Genomic DNA, 9,772 nt, shown 5'->3' on the forward strand with positions numbered 1-9,772 from the left:
GTACTGTTATGTATACCATGTGTGATCGGTATGGTGTGTGTATCGTGTTTGATCGGTACCGTTGGGGATATGGTAGGTTGCAAACTATTACATCGCCTGTGTTATTGTATATATTTATATACGAAAAATGTTTTTTATCAAGAAACTCACCAACTTTCGTGTTGACAAAATTAATTTAATATGCTTTTCAGGTAAATGAGGATTTCGCGAGGAGGGAGCAGGAACGAAGTGTCGATGTTTGAATAAGATGTTGTTTGTAATATATTAATGTTTTAAATAACATTATCCGTGTCTCTAGACGCACAAGATTCTGATATTTTAAATAAAAATGTTTATTTTAATATAAATAAATTGTGTTGGTGATTGGCTAATGGCGCCTGCCACATCCCGAATGGCTTAACCTGAGTCTTCCGCTGATTATCATTATGGTTTCCGGGGTGTGACAGTTTTAACCTTGAAAAACCGGATTCTTGATCCGGAACCGACGAACGAGTAGAAATCCAGTGAGCTAGGTATTCAGGTGGAGACAGACAGTCAATTGACGGCAATCGGCGAGTGAAAACACGGTTAATAGGGTGAAAATTGATGGAAGATAGGTAGGGTTTATGCCTGTGATTACGATTTGAAATCAAATTGGAGATCTCGATTGATAGAGGTAAAGCGATCGAGCATGTGGACTATGGATTGAAATCTAGTGTTTATCCGTGAAAACAGACTTATTGGTGTACGATGGAAGTCAGGGGATGTGAAATAAAATGAGGGCATCGATATTTTCATTTTTATTTTACTTTTATTTATTTTGTGACCATAGTGACAGTTGCAAATGTTGCGACCGATTTGCTTTGGTCGTTGAATTTGCCACCGCATTTTGTTTGGAAGGTAACTTTGCAACACTTCGGTGTGGTGATCTTTTTCTTTTTGGTCGCAAAAACATTCGCAAATTTGCAACCGTTTATTTTGGTTAAAAATTTTTGTAGCAATAGCCCACTTTTCTAGTAGTGGCGACGGTATAAAAGTATGGTTGGCGGTATAAAAGTGTTGCCGAATGTATAAAAGTACGGCCGGCGGTATAAAGGTGGACCAATTCCAATAAAATTAATTGAATTAAATTAAGTTTCATTTTGAATATTATAAAATTAAATCTTATTAAATTTTCTTTATAACTTTTAATAAATAATGTTTTAATTTTCAAATTTACCGTTGTAAACCACTTACTTTTATTTATGTGTGGGCGTAAATTTTACTCACAATCGAGCCGTGTCAAATTTAAATCGAACGTTTAGCCAAAATTTTGACCCTATTCGACTTGGAGTAAGTTTATGCCGCCCGATGGTGATTGTCGGGTGGTAGTATGCCTCGACGTTTGTTCTTTTACCATATCTTTTCTTTTACTTTTCTCTCTCATGTTATCAACTCCGACATCGACGATATATATGGTCGGACGATCTCCTTTTTTCTCCTTTTGTTGACAAACGACACCTCTCTCTGGTAATTGTTTAAAACTCTAGAAAAAGAAGATTATATTGCCTAGGAGAAACATTATTTTTTTATGTCCTCAAATAAGTGCTGTTGAGTTTTGTATTCATCTTTTGATATTAGTTTCTAATATATTAAGTTTTAAGTGGTTAACTAAAAAGTAGTCCGACAACACAAATAAGATAGCATCCGAACTTATTAACAATGGACATTTAGAAATTATTGGTAATTTTCCCTTGATTTGATCATAGCACACCAAAAGATTGTATGTTCTTTCTTTCTTTTTTCCTTTTTTTTTACAATATTCTCTTGGTCATATTGAAAGAAGCTAGGGACCGGGAAGTATCTCATTATTGACTACCGACAGAGAGAAAAGCTAGTAATAATAAACTTGATAAGGTTCTTGGACCTAATGCATGACTACCAACACAGAGAAAATAAAATAATAATAAACTTGATAAGGTTCTTGGACCTAACGAAGTAAACAAAGGCGTCTGGCCACCTTCAATTTCATACCTTTTGGGGTATATATAGAAGAATACATGCTCTCATCAGCTACTGAGAGAGTCAAACATGGGTGTGGGTGGCCGTTCGAATCCAAGTGATCTACTTGCAACGAAATCCGAAGATCCTGAGGTGGTTTTGAAACGAGCCCAAACCTCAAAACCCGAGTTTACATTAGGAGATATTAGAAAAGCCATACCACCTCATTGTTTCGAAAGACCTTTGATCAAATCCTTTTCGTATCTGGGGGCTGACGTTGCCGCAGTCGCCTTCTTCTGCTACGTTGCCACCACTTACATCCCGCACCTCCCGCACCCACTTCAGTACGTCGCCTGGCCGCTTTACTGGGTCGCTCAAGGAACCGTGATGATGGGTTTGTGGGTTATCGGTCACGAATGCGGTCACCATGCTTTCAGCGACTACGAGTGGGTGGATGACACCGTAGGCTTCTTTCTACACACGTTCGTTACCACCCCTTACTTCTCGTGGAAGTTCAGCCACCGCCGCCACCATTCCAACACTGGTTCGCTTGAGCGGGACGAGGTTTATGTTCCTAAGGAGAAATCAAAACTCAGTCCCGCGTCCTTCTACTTCGACAACCCCCTGGGTCGTACTTTCACCCTCACTATCAAACTCACTCTCGGATGGTACATATACTTGTCCATTAATGCTGTTGGAAGGCCTTACGATAGATTCGCTAGTCACTTCGACCCTCGTAGCCCCATTTTCTTTGACAACGAGCGATTCCTGGTTCTCGTGTCGGATATCAGGATTCTCAGCTTAGATTTCTTGGTGTTCAAGGCCTCGATGGCTTACGGGCTCGTTTGGGTGTTCTGTGTCTACTTAGGTGCGTTGACGGTCACCAACATGCTTATTGTGACCGTGACATACCTTCAACACACGCACCCTTCTCTGCCGCACTACGACGACTCTGCATGGAACTGGATGAATGGTGCGCTCGTGATGGTTGATAGGGACTTTGGACCGGTTCTAAACAGGGTGTTGAATCGCGTTACCGACACACATGTTGTGCACCATCTGTTTTCGTACCTTCCACATTATCATGCCGTGGAAGCCACCAAAGCAATCAGGCCAGTTCCGGGTGAGTTCTATCAGTTTGATAGCACTCCGTTTTACAAGGCCTTACGGAGAGAGTCCAAAGTTTGCTTGTTCATTGAGCCTGATGAAAGTGAGGGAAAAAAGAAAGGTGTCTTTTGGTATAACAATAAGTACTGAGCAAGAATGACAAAAATGCTGATTGCTTTAGTATTTGTAAAATTAATGACAAGCATAAAGCTTCTTATTTATATTTTTTTAACACTTATATATAATTTATATATATATATATATATATATATATATATATATATATTACAAATGAGAAGTTTGGCGTTGCATTGCCATAATGGTCCATGTGGCGCCGTATGATTGGATCAAACAATATAGTTTTTTTTCTTTTCTTTAAAATTTGATAATTAAAATGTTATTCACGTCAACTCGTAGTCGCAACGTCTGAGACAAACAACGTCTGGGAGACTTGAAGAACTATGATCTTGTGACCGTTTAGGTTATTAGACATAAATGAATAATGTATTTGTTTGACTATTTATTTGGTTATTTGTATGAACAATTTTGTGTTATTTATGAAATTATGAATTTAAATGAGTTGTTTAAATATTGTCATTTAATAGTGTTGTTGTGCAATGGACAATCGGTTGTGCCCCGACGTTTTGCGTCGCTTTTGGTCGGGTGTGACAGATTGGTATCAAAGCCATCGACTATAGGATAGGTGGCTAGACGTATCGGCCTAGTATAGTTTATGCTTTTGGGTTCTTATACGTGTTGCTTATAGGTGTTTACCCTAGTTGATTGCTTATTGCACTTATTTATTTATAAAATTCATCTAATCATAAATGTACACATACACACACTCTCATAGTATTCTAAGGTATCCTTACCTAAAACACCAAAACATTAGTTTTTATATTGTGTTTTATGGATCACAAGCTTAACATGGATCCCATTGTTTGTAATCTCCTTAAAGCTTGACTCTATAACAGGTTGTAGCCATATTAGAGGGCAAAGCACTACGAAACGATCATTTGACAAAAAGATTCCAAGAATCGAAAGTGATTTAGTTATCTGGGATGGTTGAATTGTATTGTTCGTCTTCTAGGCCAACGAACCGTGTTATACATTTCAACAACTTTAAGTTGTAAAATGCAAGCGTTCCGGTTGCCTCCTTATATTATGGTGTTGGAAACATAAAATCCACGGTGATACGTGGACAAGTGTTTTTAACATCTCGTTGTATCTCCGTTTTTATTATATGTTATTATCGTGATTTGAGTCAACAACATGAAAGACGTGGTGATACGTGCACATGTTCGACTCCATCTATTATTTGATACAAGTTTTATTTGTCGGGATATCAAATCATGGTGGTTCATGTACGACTTTCCCGACTATATATAAATTTCAATATCTCAAACCCCTCAATTTTCGAATGTCCAAAAGTTTGAAACTTATATATATACATACATTTTATCTTTTGATTCAAGTATAAAATAGTTTTACTAACATTCTCATCCTCATAACTCTAGGACTCACAATCATTAAAACCCCATATTTACTCATTTCCCTCATACTTATATCAAAATTATACCATTTCTCTTTTATTTTAGAATGTCTCCTCTACGACGCCACACTCGCAAGCCAAACTCCGGTCGTCGGATGGCCCGCTATGGTTGCTAAAGAAATCTCCGCTGTGATTCCCGGACTAATAACTCAAATTCAAGCCACCCAACCCACCGTTACTCAAACCACACCCAACTCCGCACCTTTCGCCTTGAAAAATTTCACCGGTGCCAACCCATCTCACTTTCATTGCAAGAACTGTGCCACTACCTTGTTGCAATGGTTCGAAAAGACAGAAAGCGTTTTTAATCTTTGTGAATTCCCCGAACCCAAGAAAAACCACGTACGCCTCAAGCATGTTCGAGGGAACCGCCCGCACTTGGTGGAATGACAAAATGTTCGCCAATGGGGCTGAAGTAGCTATGGCCTACTCATGGGCCAAGCTCAAGGAAGTCATGATGACGAAATTTTTCCCAAAACATGAACTCCAAAAACTCGAATCCGAATTTTGGGAACTTAAGCAAGAGAGTGGTGACAACTCTGCATACTCCAACCGCTTTCATATTAGTCTCTTGGTTCCTCACTTGGTCACTCCCCTCGAATGGGAGATTGACAAGTATGTCGGTGGTTTGCCCATGCAAATCTGAGACTCGGTGATGAGTAGTAAACCACAAACACTCCATGATGCAATTACCTTAGCCGGTGCTCTTTCCGAGAATCATGTCAAAGCAGGTACCCTCTCCATCAAGAAAACGAGTGACAAGAGTAAGCCCGAACCAACCCCTTAAGCTAAAGTCGACGCACAACCTCAAGCCATCAATTACTCCAACTCCTCCCATCAAGCCAAGAAGAAACTGATCGATGTCGATAGGTCAATCAAAAATACTTATAAAATACCTTTATTAGCAAGGGCAAGTAAGGTGTCGAATCCACAAGGAATCAGTGGAAAGTGCTAATCAAATTCATAATTTATAAAATATTAAACTAAGTGGACGGACGATGTCAAGCGGTTTGAAAGATTTGTTAAGCAAAACCAATGTTACTTTGATTTGTAAACAGTTATGAGGAATAACCAATCTCCAGGTTTCAGGTTGTGAAGCAAGTTGGACAAGTAATTAAACCTATTTGGAAATCTCTTTGTTTGAATTAATAAGCAAAAGACTAAATATTTGGCTCTGCTGATTATCAAAACTTAATCCGAACAATTGGCACAGCTGAATAATAATCTAATTGATTACCAGTTTTAGGTATTGATGAATGAAATCAATGCTATGGTTAATGATAAACGGGTCAATGACGATAAGAACTCAATCCTAAATGTTGATGACCTCAAACCAATTAATTGATACAATCTTAAGCATTCAATTACGAAAAACCGTTTAAGCACACAAACAAACGTAAAGATTCAACTAACCGAATTTTTAACCAAATCCAATATTAAGGTTCAAAATACCAAAAAGTCTAACCACAAACACAACCCTACACCCGGAGATGGTCACCGAAGCTTTATCCTAGCATAAACATCTTGGAAATCTTGATTCTTGGTTGAGATGATGAGAACATGGATGAGTATGATGAGTGGTAGGTGTTAGGATGGTGGAGAATGGCCCCCAAGAAGTCCCAAACCTGGTGGTTATTGAATAATTTCGATCTTAGGGTTTTTCCCTTTAAATATGGCATGAAAAACACCCAAAAGTCAATTTTCCGTCAGACCAGGCCGTAAGCTACGGCCTCTGGGTAAGCGTAGCTTATGACTGAGCCGTAAGCTACGGGCATCAGGGTCTGCCTTACGGCTACTGCCAGGCCAAAATACCGTTTTCTTCATAAAATCTTCATTTCAACTCCGTTTTCCTCCCCGTTTGCGGCCACGTCTTCGTATTTCAATTCTATATCATATCATACATCATTAATTTCATTTCCACTCCATCATGAATGCTCCAAATTCGTTCCTTTAAGCTCTGATCACCTGTAAACATGAAACCAATCAAAGTACTTGTGTTCGATACATATAAACAAGTAAAACACACAATATAAATCACGTAACGCACATATTTTTACCCACACATCAAAAACAAAGACCCGATCACCGAAATTATGTGGTTACTCACCCACAACAAACTCAACAATAGCCTCAAGCTCCTCCAAACCGAAAGCCCTACATCGGTACTCACCCATTGTGCAACACTTGTCAACTTCACCACCCATCTCACATGGCTTGTTGCCACTGCACAAACTGCAACTGTTTTAGTCACCTCAATACCACTTATCGAACAACACCTCACGGACATCCCGCTCCACCAAGAACCATGCCGCAAAACCGCATCATGCCTTATGCTCAAAACCCGCACCAACCCCGGCCCTGCTTCAATTGTGGAGACCCGAGCCATTTCCGCAACGTTTGTCCCCTACTTGCCCTACCAACCCCAAGCTTATTAAGTCCAAACCTACCAACCCCAAATCCCACAACTCAATGCCCTTCTCATCCAACCAATGCAAGCCATTCAAGAACCTCCTCCTCCCCAAGCACCTCAAAGAAATCCCGGTAACCAAGGGCATGCCTTCATGATAAAAGCTAATCAAGATGAAGTTGCAAACGACGTTGTGATGGTATGTTTCTATTGAACAAAAATTTGGCTTCAATTTTACTTTCTACGGGTGCCGATAGGAGTTTTATCTCATTAAAATTTGAATCTACACTTGCCGTACCTCACACTAAACTCTCTCGACCTATTTCCATCGAAGTCGCCAACGGTAGCTCAATCACAATTAACTCGGTCATTCGCAATTGTATGCTCACTCTTTGCTAGCGGAAATTTTCGATCGATCTTATCCCGATGCAAATGGGAAGTTTCGATGTCATAGTAGGCATGGATTGGTTAGCTTTGCACCGTGCTGAAGTCGTTTGTTACGATAAATTTATTAGAATCCCGCTTGTAAACGGTAAAACACTCAAGGTCTACGGCAAAACGACTCCTAAAAGGCTCAACATCATGTCATGCTCTCAATCTCAAAAATATTTGCGCCAAAAGTATGTTCCGTTCCTAGCCCAAGTGGTGGTAAAATACCACAAGGAAAGAAAAATCCACGACATCTCCATTGTTTGTGACTTCCTCGATGTCTTTCCCGAAGACATCACCGGTCTTCCCCCCATCTGTCCGGTCGAATTCCGAATAGATCTTGTGCCCGGAGCAACGCCTGTAGCCAAGCCCCTTACCGTTTAGCCCCGTCGGAAATGCAAGAATTATCAAATCAACTCGAAGAACTTTCCTATAAAGGTTTCATTCGTCCAAGATCTTCTCATTGGGGCGCTCCCGTCCTCTTCGTGAAAAAGAAAGATGGCTCATTTCGTATGCGCATCTACTACCGAGAACTTAACAAACTCACTATTAATAATCGTGATCCTTTGCCACGAATCGACGACCTCTTCGATCAACTTCAAGGCGCAACATGCTTCTCTAAAATCGATCGGGATATCACCAACTACGCGTTCGCGAAGAAGACATTTCCAAAACCACTTTTCGTACTCAATATGGACATTTCGAATTTCTGGTCATGCCCTTTGGATTAACCAACGCACCCGCGGTTTTTATGGATCTCATGAACCGTGTTTGCAAACCATTTGTAGATAAATTCGTCATTGTCTTTATTGATGACATCCTCATCTTTTCTAAAACCAAAGCCGAACATGAGTATCACTTACGTTCCATTCTCCAACTCCTAAGAAACGAACGACTTTACGCCAAATTCTCAAAATGTGAATTTTGGCGAGTGGAAATTCAATTTATGGGGCACATAGTCAACGAGAAGGGTATTCATGTTGATCCCTCTTAAATTGAGGCCGTCAAAGATTGGAAAACTCCATCCACACCCACAGAAATTCGATCTTTCCTCGGTTTGGCCAGATACTATCGGTGTTTCATCCAAAAATTTTCTAACCCCTCACCTCCCTAACCCACAAAGGAAAACCATACGAATGGGGATCAAAACAAGACGAAGCCTTCAACACACTCAAGCATATGCTTTGCAATGCTCCGTTCTAACCATTCCAAATGGAAACGACGACTTTGTAGTATTTTGCGATGCATCTCATCAAGGTCTCGGTTGCATTCTCATGCAACGAGGTCAAGTCATCGCTTATGCTTCAAGACAACTCAAGGTCAATGAAAAGAATTACATGACTCATGATCTCGAACTTGGTGCCATCGTCTTCGCTCCCAAAACCTGGAGACATTACCTTTACGGTACAAAATGTGTTGTTTTCACCGATCACAAAAGTCTCCAACGCATTTTTGACCAAAACAATCTCAACATGAGACAACGACGATGGGCCGAACTACTTAGTGATTACGATTGCGAGATTCCCTTCCATCCCGATAAAGCAAATTTCATGGACAATACCCTTGGTCAAAAGGCTAATTTCAAATCCGTTCTGCTTCATAGCATTATCATCCAAACCGATCTCCAAGACCGCATCTATCGAGCCCAATGCACCTTCATTAATGAAGGAAATATGTACGACGAAATGTCATGTGGAGCCGACCTTCAACTCGAAACCAAACCCGATGGTTTGCTTTATTTTCTTATCGTTTGTGGGTTCCCGATCGTGATGAACTTCGTACCTTCATTCTCGATGAAGCTCATATGTCACGGTATTCCGTGCATCCCAGTGCGGATAAGATGTATTTCGATCTTCAATATATTTATTGGTGGCCGAGTATAAAAAGGACGTGGCACTATACGCTTCAAAATGTCTTACTTGCTCAAAGGTTAAAGCCGAACATCAAAACCCTTTTGGCTTACTCGAACAACCTCCTATTCCCGTTTGGTAATGGGAAGACATTGCTATGGAACTCATCACCAAATTACCCCTACTCAAAAGTAAAATGATAGCATTTGGTCATCATTGATCGATTAACCAAACCGGCTCACTTCATCCCGATCCGCGAGAAGTACTCTGTCGAACAACTCGCTAAAATCTATGTTCGTTAAATTGTATGCCGCCATGGTATTCCATTGACCATTATTTCCGACCGTGATGCTCATTTCACCTCCCGTTTTTGGAAATCGCTTCAAGAAGCTTTGGGCACTCTCCTTGATCTTAGCACCGCTTATCATCCTGAAACCAATGGCCAATCCGAGCGTACAATCCAAACCC

The 9,772-nt window shown here is 40.3% G+C and overlaps 1 protein-coding gene across 1 annotated transcript; it reads left to right on the top strand.

The window, feature by feature from the left end:
* Positions 1-2,049: 2,049 nt before the first annotated feature.
* Positions 2,050-3,271, top strand: LOC143554292 (delta(12)-acyl-lipid-desaturase-like). The gene has a single exon (XM_077044083.1). It carries the CDS (start codon positions 2,050-2,052, stop codon positions 3,214-3,216), a length of 1,167 nt encoding a protein of 388 aa, XP_076900198.1. The 3' UTR covers positions 3,217-3,271.
* Positions 3,272-9,772: the final 6,501 nt, after the last annotated feature.

The sequence above is a fragment of the Bidens hawaiensis genome, unplaced genomic scaffold (genome assembly GCF_021521415.1).
Source record: "Bidens hawaiensis isolate Kalapana, Puna unplaced genomic scaffold, B.hawaiensis_p1.1 tig00017578_1, whole genome shotgun sequence".
Classification (NCBI taxonomy): Eukaryota; Viridiplantae; Streptophyta; class Magnoliopsida; order Asterales; family Asteraceae; genus Bidens; species Bidens hawaiensis.